We start from the raw sequence: 23,683 nt of genomic DNA, 5'->3' as shown, positions 1-23,683 counted from the left end.
GTTGGGGAAGAGTGTAGAACTCAAGAATAAGTCGGGGGCCGGCGCTGTGGCATAGCGGGTAAAGCCGCCACCTGCAGTGCCAGCATCCTATATGGGCGCTGGTTCGTGACCTGGCTGCTCCACTTCCGATCCAGCTCTCTGCTATGGCCTGGGAAAGCAGTAGAAGATGGCCCAAGTGCTTGGGCCCCTGCACCTGAGGGGGAGACCCGGAAGAAGCTCCTGGCTCCTGGCTTTGGATCGGCTCAGCTCTGGCCATTGCAGCCAACTGGGGAGTGAACCTGCAGATGGAAAACCTCTCTCTCTCTTCTTTCTCTCTCTGTCTCTACCTCTGCCTCTCCTTCTCTCTCAGTGTAACTCTTTGAAGTAAAATAAATAAATCTTTAAAAAAAAAAAAAAAAACAAGAATAAGTCAAACCTGTAAGTAGTTGCTGAGAAACAAGGGTTCCAAAGGAGCACAGTCAGACCCAAAGTCAAAGTCAGGAAAAATCAGGAGGGGAGGGAAGGAGTGGGCTGCACCCTGCAAGTGGCAGCTTGTATTGGAGGCCTGCTTTGATGGCCCCCTGGTGCTGACAGATGGGTGGGTCGCGGGCCCTGATTATAGATGGTCAGAAGTGCAGGGGGAGGCATGTGATACTGACCAATGATTAGCACTGCTTTGATACAAAGGAAAGGTTACAGATTCTGGGCTTTGGAGCAACTAGAGAGAGAAGAGCTGCTTCTTAACAGCGGATCAGAAGGGGTCACATGGAGTAGGCGACAACTGGCTAGTCCTTGAAGGCCAGTTTCATGGCAGGCAACAGGCAGCAAGCAGAGGAAAAGGCAGGAGCAGAGATACAGTAGTGGACAAATGCAGGCAGCAGTAGGAGCCTCAGAGTTGTCAGAGGTGTTTTAGTGGCTGTTGAGAGGGGTTACTCTCTCCCAGCTTCCACCATGGAACAGAGGTTTGTGTCTATTTTTATATAATTGGAGTTCTGCATTGGACTTCATCTTGGAATGGAGCGAAACAAAGGGCCTATGTTGCTTTAAAAGGTTAAAAAACACCTGGAATTAAAAAAAAAAAAAATCTATCAACTCTCCATTCCTGTGGGTTCTGCATCTACAGCTTCAGCCAACCACAGATTGAAAATCCTCTGTAAAAAAGCATCTGTACTGAACGTGAACAGATATCTTTTCTTGTCATTATTCCCTAACAATACGGCATCACTTCTATTGCATTGTATTTGGTATTCTAAGTAATCTAGAGATGTTTTAAAGTAGACTGGAGGATTGAATAGGTTGTATGGAAATGTTGTACCATTTTAGTCTGTAAGAGACTCAAGCATCACAGATTTTGGTATCCACAGGAGAGCCCAGGACCAGTCTCCTATGGATACAGAAGGACAAGTGTTTCTTGTCTTTCTGTCTAAAGAGATAGTTAGGGGCGGCTTTGAAGGGCATTTCATGTCAGCCTTGCTCAAGTTGCTAAGAAAGCCCTGGCTTAATCAAAAGAACAGTGGCCCCCAAGGTTGATGCTGGCTTTTGGCTCTGGTGCTGTCCTAACTGTAGGACTTTAAAAGTGCACCTCACTTTTCTGGGCCTTAGATGTGTTTGTTTTTTAACAAGGTAAGAGGTCTAGCTGAATTACAGGATTTTTCAGTAGTTCTTAAGTTTTCTGCTATTAAATTCTATCAGCATGATTGAAAATGAATCTTGATGTGAATGGAATGGGAGAGGGAGCGGGAGATGGGAGGGGTGCAAGTGGGAGGGAAATTATGGGGGTGGGGAAGCCAATGTAATCCATAAACTGTACTTTGGAAATTTATATTTACTAAATAAAAAAAATTAAAAAAAGAATAAAACTTTAAAAAGTGAAAAAAAAAATCTATCAGCAATGATCTTTCTCTTGGGCCTCCCCAGCAGACACGTAGGGATGGGGTGGCAGGATCATAGCTTGAAGGAAATCTGTGTCATGGTATTTTGTAGGGTGGGTGGAGGAGACAGTTTAGGGGCCAGGATGCTACTGCTGACGGGTACAAGGAGAATGAGGGTGGATACTGCAGAGATGGAGGCTTGGGGGTGGGCAATAAAGTCTTCAAAATATTGGCTGCACTAAAGGAGGTGATAGGATGTTTTTCTGTTTTATATTAGAAAACAATCCCCAGGGGCCAACTCTGTGATGCAGTGTGTAAAGCTGCTGCCTGCAGTGCCAGTATCCCATCTAGGTGCCAGTTCCAGTCCTGGCTGCTCCACTTCCGATCCAGCTCCCTGCTAACACACCTGAGAAAGCAGTAGAAAATGGTCCAAGTCCTTGGGGCCCTGCCAACCATGTGGGAGATCTGGATAAAGCTGCTGGCCTGATCTAACAGATGAAAGATCTGTCTCTCTGACACTCCTCTCTCTCTGTAACTGCCTTTCAAGTAAATAAATAAATACTAAAAAAAAAAAAAAAAAAAAAAGAATGGGAACACATCCCCCAAACTGATTAGCTTGCTTTCTTCCCTATTGTTTTTTTTTTCCTTTGAGGTGTATATTCACATTTGTTTTTTAAGCAAAGCACACTGGGAGGGGTCTTTATAGCACCACACCAAGATCTTCACAAAGCTCTACCCTGAGTTTTTAAAGCTGGGAACGGTTTCCAAAAGAGCTGACTCTTGGCCGGTGCCGCGGCTCACTAGGCTAATCCTCCGCCTTGCAGCGCCGGCACACCGGGTTCTAGTCCCGGTCGGGGCACCAGATTCTGTCCCGGTTGCCCCTCTTCCAGGCCAGCTCTCTGCTGTGGCCAGAGAGTGCAGAGGAGGATGGCCCAAGTCCTTGGGCCCTGCACCCCATGGGAGACCAGGATAAGTACCTGGCTCCTGCCATCGGATCAGCACGGTGCACCGGCCGCAGCGCGCCGGCTGCGGCGGCCATTGGAGGGTGAACCAACGGCAAAAGGAAGACCTTTCTTTCTGTCTCTCTCACTGTCCACTCTGCCTGTCGGAAAAAAAAAAAAAAAAAAAAAAGGTGACTATCAGCTGATGGTTTCCAAAAGAGCTGTCAGTTTCCAAAAGAGTGACACTCAGCCCCGGAAAATGCAAATAAGTGGACTGTGTAGGTTAGCCTGGGAAACAGTATGTCCAGGAGCCACTGCTGGTGTTTGCATGGAGGATCTCTGTTTTCTGGAAAGGTTTCATTGTCTTGTGTGTCACACCATGACTATGGGAGCTTGTTCCTTTTAGCAGGAGAAATATCTGTTTACCTGTGTCATATTTGATCAGTGACCACTTAGAAAACCAGTTTAACCCTCAGAACTCACTGAGTTCTTTGCTTTCCAGGTGCTGTGTTAGGTACCAGTGCTGCAGTGAAGTCCCAGCTGCAGTTTGCACCCTTGCACACTGACAGTGGGGCCAGCAGGGCGTGCACAGAAACACCAGGTAGTGTGAGGTTGTGGGTGTATATGAGACACCCATGCATCATGCACAAGTCACAGACCAGGGATCATCAGCCACTCCTTCCTTCTTCCTCCTATTTTCTCTGCTTTTCTCCTCCTACTTTACCAGTGCTTGAGGTTAATCCAGAGAGCATTGGAAGAAATGGAAGCTGGATAGCAGAGAGGACTTATCTGTGTGGATGGAAAGCCTTTCAGTTCCCTGTGCAGAACACTCCTGAGATCTCGTTCATGGACAGTAGCCACATACAAGTGCATGCGATTGTCAGGCCCAAAGTGTGCTGTTGGCTGGGGGTGTTGGGAAGCCCTGAGAGATGAGGAGGTGCTTCCCCCTTGGCATTCTCACTTTGGGCCTGAGGCAGAGTAGTGGCTGGGGTCAGTGTGCCCTTGGAGTGGATTGTCTCCTTTGTCTGAGAGGCTTCTGAGAAGACTGTGTGTTCCTGGTGTGTACACACAGACTGTTTGCAGATGAACAAGTCATGTTGGGGCAGGTGTTTGCCTCCAGGGTTAAGACACCACTTGAAACAACCACAGTCCCACATCGGAGCACGTGGGTTGGAGTCCTGGCTCTGCTTTTGATCCAACTTCCTGCTAATGAACAAACTTGGAAGCAACAGGTGATGGATCAAGTATTTCCGTCCTTACCATCCACACAAAAGACCTGGATGGAGTTCCTGGCTCCTGACTTCTGCCTGGTGCAGCCCTGGCTGTTGCTGGCATTTGAGGACTGAACCAGTGATGAGTGACCTCTTTCTGTCCTCTTCTCTCTTCCCCTCCCTTCCCCTCCCCTCCCCTCCTTTCCCTCTCAGTCTCTCTCTCAATCTCTCTCTCGTCTCTCTGCCTTTCAAATAAAATACATAAGTTATACCTTAAACAGTTTTTTCTTTGAATTCACGTCCCAGTGAATTTCTACTAAAAACCAGCTGACTTTACATGGACCAGCCAGTCCATACAACTCAATCTTGATTCTTCAAGGTGGTCCCTAACAAATAAATAATGCCACCCTTCTCTGCATGGCTTCAAATGTGTTAATTTAAACAGTGAAAAAAAACAAATAGTTATCAACTTTTTTTTTTTTTTTAAGATTTATTTATTTGAAAGAGTTACACAGAGAGAGAAAGGGAGGCAGAGAAAGAAAGAAAGGTCTTCCATCTGCTGGTTCACTCTCCAACTGGCCGCAATGGCCAGAGCTATGCTGATCCAAAGCCAGGAGCCAGGAGCTTCTTCTGGGTCTCCCACATGGATGCAGGGGCCCAAGGACTTGGGCCATCTTCCACTGCTTTCCCAGGCCATAGTAGAGAGTGGGATCGAAAGTGGAGCAGCCGGGACTAGAACCAGCACCCATGTGGGAGGCCAGCACTGCGGGCAGTGACTTTACCCCGTATGCCACAGCACCGGTCCCAGCTGTATTTCTTACAGCAGCCAGACTAGGTCTGTTATAGCCAATGGGTCTTCTAACTCCAGGCTCCACATTTACCCAACTTTTTCCATGCAGTGCTAGAGAAAGCAGGCCTCCTCCATGCATATGGGCAGGAAATTGGGATGGCAGCAAATAGCACACCTCTTGAGGAAGAGAGACAAGGCTGAGCCCTCTGAGGAGGCCCACATTATTCTTCTCAAATTTACCAGTTAATGAATTAGTCCCTTTACTTCCCTGAGGGCAGTGTGAGTAAAAGGAAAGAGAAAAGCCAGTAGTGTGCTTAGGGAATGTTCATTCTTCCTGGTAAAATCCAGGAGTCAGCAAATGGTGCTTCCTTCTAACATAGTCCAGTGTAGTGTATACTTTGAGGGTCAGCTGCTTAGCTCTTGTTGGGGGGAGGGAGTCAAAGAAATAATAGACAAGATTGTGGCTTTTGATCTCTACTGATCTTGAAGCCTCCAGAAACATGATAATATACTAATAAAATTAACACTTGGACATTTGCCTTGTCTTTACTTCTGTTATCTCATGTATCCCCCAGAACACACTGGTTATCAGCACCCTCATTTAACCAAAGAGATTGCAGTGCAAAGAGATACCAGTTAACTCAGCAGGGTAACTTGTCAAGGGGCAAAGTCTGCACTCAAACTCAGTCTTTCAGGCTCCAGTCTGTGAAGGGGGTCCAGGGTTTGCAGTTTGACCCAGTGTTATTCCTTCCCTCCTTCCTACCTTCCTTCCTTCCTTCCTTCTCTCTCTCTTTCTCTCTTTCTTTCTTTCTTTCATTTTTTTTTTACTTAGTATGGACATGTTTAGGTGGGCTAAGCAAATAATATCATTAATTATTTGCCTCAATTGTATCTTGGGATTATTGGCTGCATCTGTTTTCATCTAGACAACACTGAAAAATTGCCAGGCCGACAGTCCCCTATTTTCTCTCCAGTTTCTAAAGATGGAGCCTTAATCCTCCCACTGGCTCTCTGAGGAAGTTATTCCTGTTATTGGAATATGGAGATGGTAGCAGGTTTTTAACAGAATGTGTTGTGTTCAGGGTTTACAGTTTTCAGATTGAGCATGACGAAAGCTGATACTCCATCCTAAAAAGTGGGTGAAAGATGAGAGAGCATGAGGGATGTAATTTGCTCTGGTATATTAAAATTCATGGAATAAGCCATAAACACCCAATTTTATTATATATTGAGAACACTGGCACTCCCTCACGATATTAGGTTGCATGTGTTATAAATGCTGGGGAATATTGATTCACTATCAAAGCCACAAAGATTAATATTACTTCCTTTTGTTTAAGAAGGAGAAGTCCATCCAAGTTGAGCAAGAAGGAAACGCTTGAGTGCTTTGTGTTTTCCCATGCAGGGATCCCATTGCCACCCTGTGCCCTCACCCCTGCCACCGCCCACCCTAGCTCTTACTCATACAAAAATACTGCACATTGAACTGAGTCGTTTTCTATTGCTCATATCATTTGTTGGTGTTAAATCAAAAGTTGCTGTTGTCTATTATCAGTTACTGTGTCAATAATGTAGCTGTTTTCCATTTATGAAGTGCTTTCACAGGATCTCCTTTTTTATGTTTTTTATTTTCATCTGTTTGAAGGGAAGAGCAACAGAGACAGAGAAAGAAACAGAGAGGGGGAGGTCTTCCATCTCGTGGTTCATTCCCAAATGCCCGCAGTAGCCAGCGCTGGGTGCACTGAAGCCAGGAGCTCAGAACTCTGTCAGGGTCTCCCATGAGAGTGGCAGGGACCCAAGCACTTGAACCATCTGCTGCTGCCTCCCAGGCACGTTAGCAGGAAGCCGAATCAGAAGCAGAGCAGCTGGGATTTGAATTGGCACTCCTATGTGGAATGCAAGCATCACCAGTTGCAGCTTAACCCACTGTGCCACACTCCCTGCAACCCCTGCTCCCTAAATTTCAGTTACCTTGAGAAGTGAGCACCTTTAACAAAAACAAAACAGAAGTCCATAAAGGCTGGCTTGTACAAAGACGTAGTCAGTTAAAGTCATTGTCGGAATTTGAATCCAGGTCTTCTGACTGCAGACCGCTAAAGTTTCAGAAGTATGAGGTGATTTAAAAAAGTTTCGGGAAAATGGAATTAAATAATGTTTATTTTAGTTTAAAAAGTTTTGAAGTCTGTGCAGTATTTTCATAATATTCACTTTCCACCAACCCTGTTTTTTTTGTTTTTTTTTTTTTTTTGAGAGGCAGTGTGTGTTCTCCTCCACTGCTTCACTCTCCCCGTGCCTGCAATGGCAAGGGCTTGATTAGGCCAACGTTGGGAGCTGGGAACTCATGCAGTTTTCACACATGGGTGGCAGGACCCATCACCTCCTGCCGCCCAGGGTGCACGATAGCATGAAGCTGGAGTGGAGTGAACTCAGGCCCTCCGGGATGGATGTGGGTGTCCTAAGTAGTATCCTAACTGCTGGGCCAAACGCCCACCCTCCTGTAATCTTTTTGAAGACCCTACATGCAGTCTGCTGGGTGACGCATGTCTATGTGCATAAGGACTAGGTCTGTGTTTCCCCCACCTCCTTCCCTGTACTTTAATGTACTCTAGAAATTACTCTGGTCTTATACTATTTTTAACCATCCAACTGTCTAAAGAGGGAATGTTAGTAGGTGTTGAGAGGTTTGAAGTCACCTTGGCAACTTACTGGCTCTGTGACCAAGGACAGAGTTTTAATCTTCCTGTGGCTCAGTTTCCTTAAGTGTAAAATAGGGATAATAATAATACTATGCCTAGGGTTGTGAGTATTAAAACAGATAGTAAATACTCAAAATGATAAACAGTAATAATTGTAAGAATTATAGTAAATAATAATTTAAGTCTAAATCAGAAATAGTAAAATTATGAATAAATTGTAGCATAAGTGCTGGTTATTATTGTTACTCATATAATAGGGTTGACTAGAATTTTAAGCATCCTAAAATAGATTCTGAATGATTGGTTTCTCAAGGTTCTGACTTTCTATTAAAACTTGCATCGTAATGTGATTCAAATGATGAAGACAGGGGCTGGAACTGTGACATAGTGGGTAAAGCCACTGCCTGCGGTGTCAGCATCCCATATGGGCCCTGGTTCAAGTCCCAGCTGCTCCACTCCTGATCCAGCTCTCAGTTATGGTCTGGGAAAGCAGTGGAAGATGGCCCAAGTCCTTGGGCCCCTGCACCCACATGGGAGACCTGGAAGAAGCTCCTGGCTTCGGATTGGTACAGCTCCGGCCATTGCAGCCAATTGGAGAGTGAACCAGTGGATAGAAGATCTCTCTCTCTCTCTTCCCATCTCCCCCCTCCCCCCTTCTCTCTGCGTGTAACTCTTTCACATAAATAAATAAATAAATCTTTTAAAAAAATGATGAAGACAACAACCCACACTTTATTCAGTAACTACAATGTTCTAAACATTTTTCATGTATGTACCATCTTGAACTCTCACTGCAGCCTTCCAGAAGCTACACTCTTAGCTCTGTGGCCTCCAAGTCTTGCCTACCCTTGTCAGTTTTACCCACCCTCCTCCCCACAAACTTAAAATTGTACTCTTGAAAATTAGAGTTGTATTTTCCAATTTCCAGTCTTCTAGCCCGTTTTGTGCTATTTCCCTCCTTCAAAGATCTGTTGCAGTGGTTCCGGATGTTATATGTAAGTTCCCTTAGTGCCAGGGTATACAAATTTTCCAGACTCTGAGACTCAAACTCACTTACAGTGGCTAAGGGTAAATAAGTCTGTTGACAGTTACAGGAACTAACTTCCTTGAATTTGAACATTTTTGCTTTAAAGTAAGACTTTTCCAAGAAAGGACTGTTATACCCTTTCACAAAGAAAAAGTAACTGACCTTGTCTGAGCATCCGTTGAAGGTTCTGAGTGACATCATACCAGCTGGTATACACCTGTGCTTTAACAAGTACCAGTACTACAGTTTTTTACCTTGCCTTAATTTTTGATTGCAGCTATTTTATTAGCTTCATCTGTTCACTCTCCTACCCCCTATTCCCCTGCCTTTGCCTGACTTACATATTGTGTTCTCAAATCATATGTACTTTAAATACAAAAAGGAATATTCTCTATCTAATGGGAAGTTCTGGAAATAATATAGGAAGTGCTTATCATCTTAAAGGCATTTTTCTTTTTTTCCTTTAAAAAATCAATAAAATCATTAAGGTATCTTTCATAAGAAATAAATGGGTCAACTGACCTTTTATCTTATACTAATTTTACCTACTATTTACTTTTAGAATAGTAGTAAGATGGGGTTGACCCTATCCAAGTTTGGACCAAATATTCTCCTTCTTCCTCATTGTGAGGATGCAACGTAGTCTGGACTGGTATCCAGGAGGGCTTTGTTTAGGGGAATACTATTCTCTTCAAGAAAATATTCTGAAGTCTGTATGTTCTGCCGTGGACTCTGAGTGTGTGATGTATTAAACCACATAGCTTAGGCCCACTCTTTTCTTTTCTTTCACCCTGTCCACTCTTTCCCACCACCAGCTTTCCTCTCTGAATGGTGACATTTCAGTCTGGGAAATGGTGAATTATTTTGGATCTTTGCTACAAACACCTGTGTGTCGACCCATTGTAGTTCTTGCTGCTGCTGCTGCTGCAGTATTTTGAGGTTGTATGTGATACTTTTCATTTTTGGAATATTTAGTCAGGTCCGCACTGATGACTGAATAAATAACCAAATGAAGCAAAAAAAGCATAACTTGAATGAATATTGAAAAGCTAGAAGATGCTGGGGAGTAAAATTCATGTGATGGGCTTCTGTAAGGCCACCCCTATCTGGGCTGACTTCACTGGTGTTCAGAAGAAAACATGGGCATTTCACAGTTCTGAAATCAGCCAGTCACTGAAGATTAAAATGAAGCAGTGGTGCCGCACCTCCGCCCCAGCTCATCCAACAGAATGCAGTGATATGGTGGCTCAGTGTTGAGGAGGTTGGTTACTTGGAACAAAGAGTTAGGAGAGCTGCTTCTCAGGCAGGAGTCTCTCCGTTTCTTGGGTTATTTTATCAGCAATGATAGCGCCTAATGAAGAGGCAGGAGTAAAACAATGCATGAGGCTGATGGAATCCTGTCTTCAGGCACATTCTTTACTGAAGCCTGGGAAGACCAGGTGATATTCATTTTATTCATATGCGCACACACACACCTCTAAAATCAAATTCTAATCTACTTTTTTCATGACTGATGCTTGGAAGCGGGGCTCCATGGGCAGTGTTCCAGCCATAAAAGAAACAATATAGTGAGAAGTTGAGGAATCAGACTAATCATTCTTCAGTCCTGAAGAGTTGGAATTTTAGACAGCAGGGAGGAAAGGAGAAGCCATTTGAAAGAGACATGGGCCAGATGTCTTGTCTTGTCCTGGAACTTCAGAGCATCCCAGCGGCTGGTAGCATCCAACTTCAGTGAGTTGGCAGTGAGCCTACAGGTTGAAGTAGAATCCCCGATAACCAAAGACAGAAGTCCAGTTGGGCTTCAGTTTTGTGGTTTCGCTTTGATACCAAGTGTGCTTTAATCACTGCCATTCATTCATTCAGCAAACATTCAGTGCAGTCAGCTGTGAGCTGGACACTATTCCGCCTCCTGGGCCCCAGCAAAGCAGATGGCACTGTGTCTCCTTGTGTGGTGTTTCTGGGGGCATTTCTGTGTGTACTGCCTAAGGTGAGCCTCCCAGGCAGGTAGTCCTGCCCATGGATGGAATGTTGAACTTTGGGTGTCAGCTTTGGTCTCTCCTTTTTTCTTTTTTTTTTAAATTTTTTGACAGGCAGAGTTAGAGAGGGAGAGAGACAGAGAGAAAGGTCTTCCTTCTGTTGGTTCACCCCCAAAATGGCTGCTACAGCCAGTGCGCTGTGCCAGTCCGAAGCCAGGAGCCAGGTGCTTCCACCTGGTCTCCCATGTAGGTGCAGGGCCCAAGCACTTGGGCCATCCTCCACTGCCCTTCTGGGCCACAGCAGAGAGCTGGACTGGAAGAGGAGTAACTGGGACTAGTACCCAGCGCCCCAGCTGGGACTAGAACCTGGGGTGCTGGCGCCGCAGGCGGAGGATTAGCCAAGTGAGCCACGGCACCGGCCTGGTCTCTCCTTTCTGTCCTCCTCAACCCTCCTGTCTCACTGAGGTCTCTTAGCAGGATGTCGTGGCTAGAGCAGAAGGATCTCTCAGGAGTGAGTGAAGAGTTGTTTCACTTCTTATCCATGGCAAAGGCTCTGGCTTTTCAACTAGGGAAGCAGAAAACATCAATGGGAACAGAAAAATAAGAACTTTGCTTGCCAGCGTTGCCTAGTTACCTCAACATTCCATTGTAGCCCAGCTGAATTCTGTCTGCATATTTTTATAGCACACATGTTTTATTGCTATAATTGATCTATTAAGCAGAAAATATGGAGAACACATGGAGCTGCTGTCAGTTTTATGCTGTTTATTTGGATTTCTGTTTTTCCAAAGATCTCATTCCTAACCTGAGTAATACTCTGAAGGAGGCATGTCAGTATCCTTATTGGTGAATTGGATTCTGTAGCAAAAAAGCAAAAAGTCGGGGGAGTGTTTGCCGTAGCAGTTAATATGCTGTTTGGGAGGCCTGCATCTCATATCAGATGCCTGGGTTCAAGTCCTGCTTCTAATTCCAGCTTCCTGCTAATGTGCAGCCTGGGAGGCAACAGGTGATGGCGGCTCAAGTACCTGGGTCCCTGCCACCCATGTGGGAGACTTGGATGGAGTTCTTTGACTTGGCTCAGCCCTGGCTGTTAGGGCATTTGGGGAATGAACTAGTATAGGGAAGATGTCTCTATTTCTCTTAGTGCCTTTCAAATAAATAAAAAACAAACAAAAAAGCAAAAGTCAGTAACTTCAAAACTGCATACCAAATTGTGACCTCTTCCTGTACAAGAACCAAACTTTAATTAACTCTGTTGTTGAAAGGAAAATTACCTAGACCAATTTTATCTAATGGGTTTTTTTTTGAGCAAACCAAACCAAAACAAAAACAGCTGGCAAAGCAGTCAGTTCCCAGATCCAGAGCAAGTTCTGAGAACTCCAACCAGCACTGTTGGTTTTATGGGAAAACAGAAAGAGGCATAACAAACAGAACTGATGCAGAGAAAACAAGTTAATTGGCTATAGCCTAGTCAGTCAACCAGTCAATTGGTTATAGGTCAGCTAGTTAGTTGTTTACAGTTCAGTTAATTGGCCGACAGGCTTCCTGCAAGCAACCAGCATTCAGTTACTTGCTTGACCTCTACATTGGTTTGGTCACTGGGGCAAGTGCAGGTGCCCAGTTCACATCAGTGGTCTCCAATAATTTGTTTAGTACCCATCCCTGTGTCTGGCACATAAAAGCCTGCTGGTAAATGTTTATTGATTGAACAGTAGGCTTCTGGTATTCGGAATCAGTACTGGAATGGGGACTTTTCACAACATAGGATTTACTTACAGTTTCTATGCAGGGGCAAAGTTCTGACTTGTTCTTCACTTTCTGGAGATTTAAGAACCGCTGTGTTGTCGCTAGCGTGAAAAAACAAGAGATATCTTCCTGCCAGGAGGCTGCAGTAGCAGTGGCTGCTCTCCATCTGGCTGTATGAAAAGGTATTCACAGGGGACCCTAGGTGCTTAGCGCTGTGCTATCCCAATCAATGAGAAGGCCTTGTCATTGTCACCATCTGTCAAGGCGATTGTACTCAAAACAGTCTCAGTCTCTCCTCATGCTGTTTCTCAAGTGCATGTCTTCGCAACAGAAGACTCTGCCTATAAAGCAAACTGTTGACAAAACAACAAATGAAGTTTATTTATTCATGCTTTTACTCTGCCAGCTAGGAGCCCTCCAACCCAACACACACTCCTGAGATTTTGTTACAGTGCAGAGTTAGATCTACTGGATCTAGGGTGAAGCCTGAGAACCTGCCTTGCTAATTCCCTTAGTTAGATCAGGCCCTGAAATTTCAAGTGTCATCCAAGAATCCCCTGGGAACTTGTTAGAAATGCAGCCTCCTAGGCGTCACCTAGACCAGTTGAATCAGAACCTGTGTTTTCACAAGACCCCCGAGTTAATATTTTATAAGTAGTACTGTGATCATTTAATTAGCTGACAGTATAAATTATGGGCAGCAGCCCCAGTGGACAGTAAGCCCAGGTGGAATTACTATTTTTTTTTTCTTATTTCAAAACTCTTGGGTACCTGCACCAATAAAGCATCTGACAAATGGCAGAAGACACAGATAGTGCCTCTTTGTTCATTTAGTGGCATAACAAATCCATTGTTCTCCATCCTGGATTGCTCTTTTCTTTAAACCTAGGGACTCACTTGGCCAAACTATCCCTTTCTCAAGAGAATTGCATTTTAGACGAAAAAGTTTCACCAGCTGAGACATTCTCACATCTGACAGTGTCCAAATGATCAAACACTAGACAGAGTTTCTGTCCCTCTTCTATAGAATGGAGATAATTATATCACCTGTTCTGGTTACTTAATAGCTTTGTTGTGAGAGGCTTTGAAAAGATAAAAATGTTCATAGGTTTTAAAACACTTTTAACTGGAGAAAAAATCATCTGTGTTTCAGTGCCAGAGAGATAATGAATTCAAAATCTTGCCTTACCATCTACCAACTTTGTGATTTCAGTCAAATTACTTCATCTAGTTGAATGAACTTCAATTATTTTTCATATGAAATCGTCATAAAAACTTCTACCATCCAAGGTATGGTAAGGATTAGAAATGCTAATATATAAAAAACACTTAGTAGAGTTTAATACATGATAACTCAAATCAGCCATTAGTTGCCAAGGCTATGGAAGCCTTTGGTGACCACAGACTCCATAAGTATTTGGACATGGCATAAGCAAAGTGGAAGTTCTCTCCTCTCTTCAGAGAAAAGAACATCTTTCTTTGATGGTCCCTTCTTTCCCCTGGGGTCTCATTCACAGAGATCCCTCGTGTGGGATATTTTTTGCCATACAGTCTTGGCTTTCCATGCCTGACATGCTCTCACAGGCCTTTTAGCCAGACCAGGAAGCCTTAAAGGTTGATTCTGAGGTCAGAGTGTTATTTATAGTGACTGTCATTCTAGGAGTCTGCTGTGTGGACTGCTTCCCATATTGGACGTTCCTTCCTTTTTAATTATATTATTACCAGGCACTTGATGTTATTTATATAATCTCTTTTACACTTAATCCTATGTATATACTGACTTTAACACTTAATATGATCACTTTAACAATTAAGATGGCATTTTTACCACCAATTTTAATGGGATTGGAGTCCCATGATAAGTTTTTAAGCTGTACCCTTAGAAGTAAGCTGTTTAGCTCTGCATACAGTCCTGCGGACTTACTTCTAAGAGTACAGCAGATGGACTTGTTGTTGGCATCCACAAGAGCCTGGCACAGGTATGGAGGACACTTTCCCTATCCATGTCCTTGCAAGCAGACATTCCAGGCCTAGGGGAATGCAGCAGAATTGGTGGAAGCAAAGGTCATATAAGGTAAGGAAAGAAGATTGCTCTGAAGACCGTGGGAACTGGCGGTACCCTCATTATCAGAATAACAGAAACAGCAAGTCTTGCTTGTTCAAGATGTGAGGAGGCAGCCTTTGGGTTGTTGGTGCTTTACTGTCAGCAATTAAGCATTTGAGCATAGAGGGACTATTGTCTACTTTAAAAAAGTCCTCACCGTCCTTTATCCTCCCAACCTGTAGCTCATGCTTTTGGAAATGCCCTTCCAAGGCCTTCAGCTTTGTTAAGCCTCTTTTCAGACAGGCTAGGCCTTTAGGTAGGAGATCTTTTGAAAAAGATGTTGTCCTATGGAGTTTGCAGTTTGTGTGTCGATACACTTGTAGGTAATATTCTGAAGTACCTGGAGTGTGATTTCATAGTTTCAGGCAGAGTGTCATGTGGCTTGCTTTTCCATATGGATCTCCTTCTGAAGTATGTGAATGCTCCATTCTATGCGAGGAGAAGAAAACCCATCTCATGGGTATGGTTTGGTATTGCAGGGAAAACCTGTTAAGAGGATGAGGTTAATGGGGAGGAGGTGAGCAGGCAGAGGCTGCAGCAGGTGAGGGGAGAGGCACTCAGCTAGATGATTATCAGTTCTGAGCAAAGGGCAGTGGCTGGAAAAAAATGAATCAGGAGATCACAGGTGTAGCTTTTTGCTGTAATAACTCAAGGTGGCATGTTTGAGTGTGGAATTCCAGAACCCCTTCCAAGCAGGGAGAAAGCAGTTTGGTGGGATTGTGTTTCAAGTTCATTTTAACAAACTCCACGATGGGCTCTTCTGAATCTGGCTTCAGCTGTTGGCTCATTTCCTAAAGGCTTGACCTAGGAGTAGATGGGTTACTTACTATCTTTTTAAGACCATGTCTTTTCCTCCAGTCTGTTCCAGCAGCCTTTGAGGAATATGTGGATAAAGGATAAAAGGGATACATTTCTGAGTAAAGGGAACTGCATGAACCAGCAGGAAAGACAGGTTGTAGGGTATCACTTTTTAGAATGGAAAAACTTTTGCTAGGAGTCAATAAATTGGATGTCAATCCTGACTGTGACTCTTGTTAGTTACTGAAGCTTCTTGGGCAAGTAATTTTATTTACTGGAGATCCAGGAAGAATAATACCTATTGTAAATATACTGTAGCTATTATAAATCAGTAAACCTCACCAGATTTTTGTCAGTCAAATGAGATAGTGGAGAGCAAAGCATCAGTCATCACTTTAAAGCTACTCTGCCCAATATGAGAGCCACTAGGCATGTTACTATTTACATTTCAATTCATTAAAATTTAATAGAATGTAAAATTCTGCTCTTAAGTCACATTAGTCACATTTCAAGTATTCAATACCAAAATGTGACCAGTGGCCACCATATTGGATAATAAGTGTGTAGTTCGACAACAAAGATACAGAACATTTGTATTATGCAAGAAAGTTGTATTGGACAGCTGTGTATCAAAGTATTATCTAGAGTGTGATATTACTGATATAATAATAGTGTGATATTATGGATATAAAGGATGCTACATTATAGGGCTGACAAATGCTGCATAGTGAAGGATCCTTTTTTTTTTTTTTTAAAGATTTATTTATTTATTTGAAAGTCAGAGTTATACAGAGAGAGAAGGAGAAGCAGAGAAAGGGGGCTGTCTTCCATCCACTGGTTTGCTCTCCAATTGGCCGCAACAGCCGGAGCTGCGCCAAATTGAAGCCAGGTGCTAGGAGCTTCCTCTGGGTCTCCCAATGGGTGCAGGGGCCCAAGGGCTTGGGCCGTCTTCTACTGCTTTCCTAGGCCATAGCAGAGAGCTGGATTGGAAGTGGAGTAGCCAGGACTGGACCCAGCGCCAGTAGGGATGCCTGCACTGCAGGTGGTGGCGGCTTTACCAGGTACACCACAGTGGTAAGGATCCTTGAAAGGAAACAGAACCCACTCAGGTTAGTTGAAGTCAAAGAAGGAACTTAATGACTAATTCAGAAAACACTAATGGATCCTAAAGGCAGGAAACAGAGTTGGGCTTCCAGAGAAATTGGAATTGGTTCCTAGGAGGTTATAAGGAACTAAAGAATTCAATCATCCCTTTTCACTGTTTCACTCTTTTTCTCCTTTTTTTCTTTTAAAGATTTATTTTATTTATTTGAAAGGCACAGTTACAGAGAGGGGGAGAAACAGAGATCTTCCATCCACTGGTTCATTTCTCAAATGGCCGCAGTGACTGGAACTGGGCTGATCCAAAGCCAGGAGCAAGGAGCTTCTTCCGGGTCTCCCAAGTGGGTAAAGGGGCTCAGGCACTCAGGCAGTCCTCGACTGCTTTCCCAGGTGCATTAGCAGGGAGCTGGATCAGAAGTGGAGCATTTAGGACTCAAACTGGCGTCTATATGGGATGCTGGTGTCGCAGCTATGCCACAATGCTGCCCCTCCCTTTTCTCTTGTCTTCCTCTCCCTACAGCCATTTGAGCTCTTGTCATTGTTTCTCTGTAGTCATCATTGTCATCCCTCCGCGTCCTCCCACAAGTCCTTCTCTTCCTCCTCCTCACTCCTCGATTCCTTCTTGGCTTTGCAGGCTAGCTTTCTTCACTGCACTACACAGGATCCAAACTGGACTCAGCCAGGCCCAATTTGTTTATTTGTTTTTAGGTTTAAAAAGCAAAATTTATTAGAGTCAAAGACCTCCAGCCAGAGCAGCATGGAGAGGGGCCTCCAAGAGAGGAAAAAGCCCGAAGGGGCAGGTGGTAGTTGGTTTTTTAAGGACAATTTTAGGGAAGAAACTGTCAGTCAATAAGGTGGGGACAAACCCAAGACCTGATTTACAGTCCTTTATCCTATCTGGCCCAGTTTTTGTCAGTCCTTAAGGATAATGCCAGGCAAAGACTGGGTCCTGATTTCCAATTCCCAGAAGATACATTCTTATCAGCCAGCTGCTTGTGATAGCAAACCCCACCCCTATCAGCTGTACCTGGGAGGGTGGGGGTGGTGACCTCATGCATACTCAGTAGGGGCTGTGGAGGGAGTGACTCTGAAAAGGACCACGTATGGGGTAGGATCCAGTCATTGATCAACACACTCACCATTGCCTCTTTGGAAAGATCCATTGAGCCTGTGATCACATGGGAAATAGAGGTTGACAGGGGCCATCAGGAGGAGTGTGGTGCCTGTGGTTGCTTCCGTAGTTCGCATCACCTGTGCAGGTTCACAGGACGGTGGGTGGTTTAACCCCCACATCCATGTACGTGGATGGAAGCAGGTGCAGCCAGGAACACAGCACAGAAAGTGGGTCTAAGCTTTTGCCATTTCCTTTTTTTTTTTTTTTTTTTAAAGATTTATTTATTCATTTGAAAGGCAGAATTACACAGTGGAGGGAGGGGAGTGGAATAGAGATCTTCCGACTACCCAGTCGCTCTGCTAATAGCCACAGTGGCCAGGGTTGTGCCATGCCGAAGTCAGGGGCTTCATTCAGGTCTCCCACAGGGGTGTAGGGAGCCAATCACTTGGGCCATCTTCCATTGCTTTCCCAGGTGCATTATCAGGGAGCTCAATCAGAAGTGGAGTAGCCAGGCCTTGAACCTCTAACCACAGGAGATGCTGGTGTCACAGATGGGGGCTTAACCTGCTGTGCCACCACGCCAGCCCCAGTTTTTTGCCATTTCTTAAATGCCAACTGGGCACTCACAAGTTCCTTTTCTCCTCTGCCTTTAGGAAGGAACATGAGGTTCCCTTGGAAGTCATTCAAGATGAAGATGGAAGGGGCAATTTAACAGAGATTAAAAGACACAGCCTGCAAGACTGGGGCCTGAGGGCTGGCAGTGGAAAACCCTGTTGGGTTGTGATCTCTCACTGAAAAGTTCCAGGTGCCTTTTTGCTTCCTGCACACAACAGGAAGAGAAGGAGAAAACTATGTCTATCGCTCTGAAACAGGTGTTCAACAAAGACAAAACCTTCCGACCCAAGAGGAAGTTCGAACCTGGCACCCAGCGGTTTGAGCTGCACAAGCGGGCCCAGGCATCCCTCAACTCAGGTGTGGACCTAAAGGCAGCTGTGCAGCTGCCCAGTGGGGAGGACCAGAATGACTGGGTGGCGGTGCATGTGGTGGACTTCTTCAATCGAATCAACCTCATCTACGGCACCATCTGTGAGTTCTGCACTGAGCGGACCTGCCCTGTGATGTCAGGGGGCCCCAAATATGAGTATCGGTGGCAGGATGACCACAAGTATAAGAAGCCGACGGCACTGCCAGCTCCCCAGTACATGAACCTTCTTATGGATTGGATCGAGGTCCAGATCAACAACGAGGACATATTTCCAACATGTGTGGGTAAGTCCCTGACCACTTTTTCAACTATTTTGGCATACCTGCCCCTCTAACTTGAAGTTTTCAGGGAATTCTGCCAGAACCCCTTTGAATGCTGATTAGAACCCATGTCAGTGTTTTCCTAAGTTAAATTTGATCTTGGCTTCCTTGGGACTACACTCCAAATCCACCCAGTTACCCTAGTAAGAGATTCATTTTCTGGCTAATTGACAGGTTATCATTATTATCAATTCAGGTACAATTCGTCTTTCAGAACTAGGAAGTTCCAAATGGGTGGCGTTTGATGTGGCGGCTGAGATGCTTGCCTGCCACTGTTGAATGTCTGGTCTCGGTTCCCTGGCTCTGGCTACTGATTCCAGCTTCCCACAGGTGCAGACCCTGGGAAGCAGCAGGCTTTGGCTCAAGTAGTTGGGTTCCTGCCGCCAATGTGGGAAACCTGGACTGAATTCCAGGTTCCTACCTTCAGACTGGCCCCGCCTGCCATTGCAGGCATTTGGGAAGTGAATCAGTGCTTAGGGGCTCTGTCTCTTCTGCCTCTAGAATTTAAAAAACAAAACTTTTTTTTTTTTTTTTTAGAAGAAGAAAAAGAAATCCCTGTGTGAGGTCTGTGGATTTGTTTGGGGATCAAACAAACTGGGTTTGCATTCTGGAGAAATAAAGATCTGGCCTTCTCCTCCCTCTCCTACTCATGGATTTTTAATTCCAGACCGTGCTGTGAACTCTGACCCTTGCATAGCTGCTGGGCTCACTGAGACACTTGAAATGCAAATACTTCTGTTTGTTTTATGCCACAGGCCATAAAACTGAAGTGAAAGAACCAAACCTTTTATACTTCTTATATTTCCTTATGCTTCTTATCATTGCATTTTCTATGCACTGAAGACGGAATTTGGAATTTCGTGTCTTATGATCTAGGCTCAACGGGAATGAACAATCTCCTACTCCACTCTTGTGTCTCCAGTGCCTTGAAACCTCTGTAGGCCCCCAGGAAGTATTTGGGGAATGGCTAAATAAAACACTGGTGCTTTGGAAAGTATTATTTAAAAGCTCTGAATGGTTGGGGTACGCAGTTGAAATCATCTCTAGATGAGAGATTGGTGTCCCAGTGGCATATGGAACGTTGAGAAGGAGTGAATGGAAGTAATTAAGTTCATACCAGGGGCAAAAGTGTCTGAATTGATTGGTGCTGTATGGTACATCTTGCAATATGCAGCACAAGAACTACTTGTCAGAATCCTGGTGTTGCGTCGCCTGTGGAGTTACCCCATGCTCTTTCCTGGCCCTTGTTAAACAGGAGGGATGCGACTTGTGTGGCAGGAGGTAGGAGCAGGAAGGTAGGTTTCAGAAAACACCCCTGGGCCTATATCAAGCATCTGCAAGGATGGAGATTCCTTAGGTTCCTGCCTTTTTACATTTGTGTTGACTCTCTCAGGCTACTTTTGGAGCTGGGAGGAATTTTTCTTTTCCAGAATTCTTACAAAGGAGAAAGCTCTGTGCAGAACACATGATATCAATAAAGATAAATCGATGTAGGCAAGGGTACCTCCTCTTCATCCCTCCCCGTGTCTGTTCCCAAACGCTTTGAACTCCAGCATTCCTGGTCTCTAGCAGCTGTGGTTATGGCCCAGAGTTGCTGACCAGAAGTCGCGGCACAGAGCCACGTGTGTAACTTGAGAGGGAGGAAGCTTCTGGCATTCTACTTGAAACAGGACATCCTAGGTGGTTTTCAACGCTACTTGGATGAAATCAATGGGTGCCCTCATGCCCCTCAGAATCATTGACTTCGCTTTCTTTTTCTAGACATTTCCTTAGACATTCAGCATGCCTGGGAGCAAGCTCACCTGGTCAGCACCTTCTGTTTCAGCTGTGATCTCTGCTCCCTCCAATGGAAAAATGACTTTAGGAAATGCTGGGTGAAATTGATTTCTTTACTGTAGAACATTTAACATGCCAATCTATTCCAAGAATAGAATAATTGAATATGTGGTGTTTCCTGATTTGACCCTAATACAATTTTTTTTTTCCAATGGAATATCACTAGCTTCTTTTGGGAAATGTTAAGTTACATACACTGAAGTTGTCAAACTTTTGTTTATATTGGAATTACTTGGACTTTCTGTTCAAAATACAAATTTCTTGATCCTCCCCCTTAGCAACTACATCAGAATCTCTTAGGTGAGATCTAAAGAACCAGCACTGTTTAAAAGCATCATTGCGTTGAATAACTGATAGCTAGAATTTATTCCTTCTATCTGAAATTTTATGGCTTTTGACCAATATCTCCCCAACCCCTTACCACCACCCCAGTTCCTGGTAACCCCATTCTACTCTATAGTTCTGAGTTCAACTTCTTAGATTCCACATACATATAAATGGCATAATTAGGTATTTATCTTTCTGTGACTGCCTTATTTCACTTAACATGTCTTCTAGGTTCATCCATATTCCACAGATGACAGGATTTCATTCTCTTTTAAGGCTGACTGATGATCCGTTGTGTATACAAGTATATACTGCCTTTCCTTTATCCATATGGTATATTTACCAAACTGTGTACATACATTTTCTTTATTCATACACCTGCAGGCCATTTTTATGTCGTCTTTTGAGGATCACTAGTCCACTTTTTAATCGGTGTATTTGTTTTCCTATTATTGAGTTGAGTTTCTTATGAGCTTCCACTTTTTATAAGGACTTGCTACTCCTCTGTTATAAATACCCAGAAGGCTTTTTCCATTCCCCAGAAACTGTCAGTTTTTTACCTCTGGTTTTGTCCGTGTTGTTCTTTCCTTCTGTGAACACCCATTTCTCTGTCTAGTGAATTCTCATGGAGCATTTCAAATCCAACTCACAAACCATGTTCTCTGTGAGGGTTTTCACTCCTTAGAATATAAACTCCTTAAAGTTACGGAAGCCTTGTCCATTTGACTGTTCCAACACTAAGTCTAATCCTGGTGCTTTACAAGTTGTTGATAAGTGGATGGGTGGATAGGTGGAAATAATTTTATAAAGTTCCATATGTGCTTGGTACTGGTGATCAAAACAAAGTTTTTTTTTTGTTTTTGGTTTTTTTTGCCTTTTTTTTTTTTTTTTTTTTTGACAGGCAGAGTGGACAGTGAGAGAGAGAGAGAAAGAGAGAGAAAGATCTTCCTTATCCGTTGGTTCACCCTCCAATGGCCGCTGCAGCCGGCGCACCGCGCTGATCCGAAGCCAGGAGCCAGGTGCTTCTCCTGGTCTCCCATGTGGGTGCAGGGCCCAAGCACTTGGGCCATCCTCCACTACACTCCCTGGCCACAGCAGAGAGCTGGCCTGGAAGAGGGGCAACCGGGACAGAATCTGGCGCCCTGACCAGGACTAGAACCCAGTGTGCTGGCACCGCAGGTGGAGGATTAGCCTAGTGAGCCGCGGCGCCGGCCACAACAAAGTTTAACAGCTACCTCAGGATCTCCATCACCATTCCCAGATATCTCCTGCACCTTATTTCCACAGGGTTCCATTTTCTCCATTTAACTTTTTCAAGGTGAAATGTTAGGGTACTGTAAAAAACAAACAACAACAACAACAACAAACCATAAAAGCCGGCCACACACCAGCACTGTGACGGTTTTCTTGAGCACCTGCTCTGGCGGCACCTCCCTGATTCACCATTTGATGTTATTGTTGCTGTCTTTTGGAAAAACCTATTTTTAGGAGACACTTTCTCTGTTACACTCCATTTCCTCTTCTTCCTCCCCCTGATTCCAGCCCACTTTTCTTCTTTTTGATCTTTGTGCTGTCATGAGTCATTATCATGGAAATTATCAAGATGCCTGTTGGGATAAAGTAAGAGAAGAATTCTAGGCACAGAGCAGACCCTGGGTGGATGAGAAATACCGAGTTCTGCTTAGAATTACAACTTTGAATGGAAGGCATATTACTGAGTTCCTGCCTGGGAATGGGGAGGGGTCCAGGCTTCACCTCCTCCCCACTGTGATCCAAGGAAATAGGACCGGAAAATACTGACAGATGTGGATTCTTCCCCCTTAGTGGGATATGAAAGGATACAAACAGCTGTTGATCCCTACCCCTGAAACACTGAGGAAAGAACAGCTTTCATCTATTACCGGATTCCAGTTTAACTGGGAGACCGTGCTATTCAGAAGTGTAGCTTTCTCAGATGGGACCCGAAGATCAAACAGTTGTGGCTCCCTTGTAAGCCACAGTCTCCTCCACTCTCCCCTGAAACACTCTGGCTTCCTTTGTTAAACACCCAACAGATGTCCCTGTTGAAGCCTTTAAAACAGCAGTAACATCAGTGCAAGGGCCTCCTCCTCTTCTATTTTATCTACCCACCTTTAGCTATAACATTCGAGACAGAAAAATAAAAAGCCATAATTTTATAAAAAAGGTCAATTGTGGGGGCCAGTGCTGTGGTGCAGCAGGTTAAAGCCCTGGCCTGAGGTGCAGGCATCCCATGTGGGCACTGGATCTAGTCCCGGCTGCTCCTCTTCCGATCAAGTTCTCTGCTGTGGCCTGGGATATCAGTGGAGGATGGCCCAAGCCCTTGGACCCCTGCACCTGCGTGGGAGACCTGGCTTCGGATCGGCATAGCTCCAGCCATTGCAGCCATCTGGGGAGTGAACCAGCAGATGGAAGACCTCTCTCTCTCTCTCTCTACCTCTCTCTGTAACTCTATCTTTATTGAAAAAAAAAAAGAAAGAAAAACAAAAATAAAAAATAAAAAAGGTCAATTGCTAATTGCAATAATTTTTGCATTGTAGCCCCCAGGTTCCCTGTTTTTGTGTTCTATAACAGGACTTAATGTTTTAGGTCTGATAGTAAGGATAACAATGAGAAAACTTAGAGCTTCTCCAACTCATGTGTTTTTAGAAAGTGTTTAAAAAGGAGGAATAAGAGCATATAAAAAACAATTACAGGCCGGTGCCGCGGCTCAGCAGGCTAATCCTCCGCCTAGTGGCGCCGGCACACCGGGTTCTAGTCCTGGTCAGGGCACCGGATTCTGTCCTGGTTGCCCCTCTTCCAGGCCAGCTCTCTGCTGTGGCCAGGGAGTGCAGTGGAGGATG

General features: G+C 44.5%; 1 protein-coding gene across 7 annotated transcripts in view; it reads left to right on the top strand.

The window, feature by feature from the left end:
• MOB3B (MOB kinase activator 3B) overlaps nucleotides 1-23,683 on the top strand; it is a 237,140-nt gene that overhangs the window by 62,605 nt on the left and 150,852 nt on the right. For all 7 annotated transcript variants that reach the window (XM_089318052.1, XM_089318045.1, XM_089318076.1 and 4 more), the window contains exon 2: nucleotides 18,008-18,623. In XM_089318052.1, the coding sequence (XP_089174178.1) occupies nucleotides 18,206-18,623 (418 nt within the window). In that variant the 5' untranslated portion in view covers nucleotides 18,008-18,205. The remainder of the gene's footprint in view (nucleotides 1-18,007; nucleotides 18,624-23,683) is intronic.

Source organism: Oryctolagus cuniculus, chromosome 1, assembly GCF_051225735.1.
Source record: "Oryctolagus cuniculus isolate XC-2025 breed Fujian yellow rabbit chromosome 1, ASM5122573v1, whole genome shotgun sequence".
NCBI classification, from domain to species: domain Eukaryota; kingdom Metazoa; phylum Chordata; class Mammalia; order Lagomorpha; family Leporidae; genus Oryctolagus; species Oryctolagus cuniculus.
This window is presented reverse-complemented; position numbering and strand designations above follow the sequence as displayed.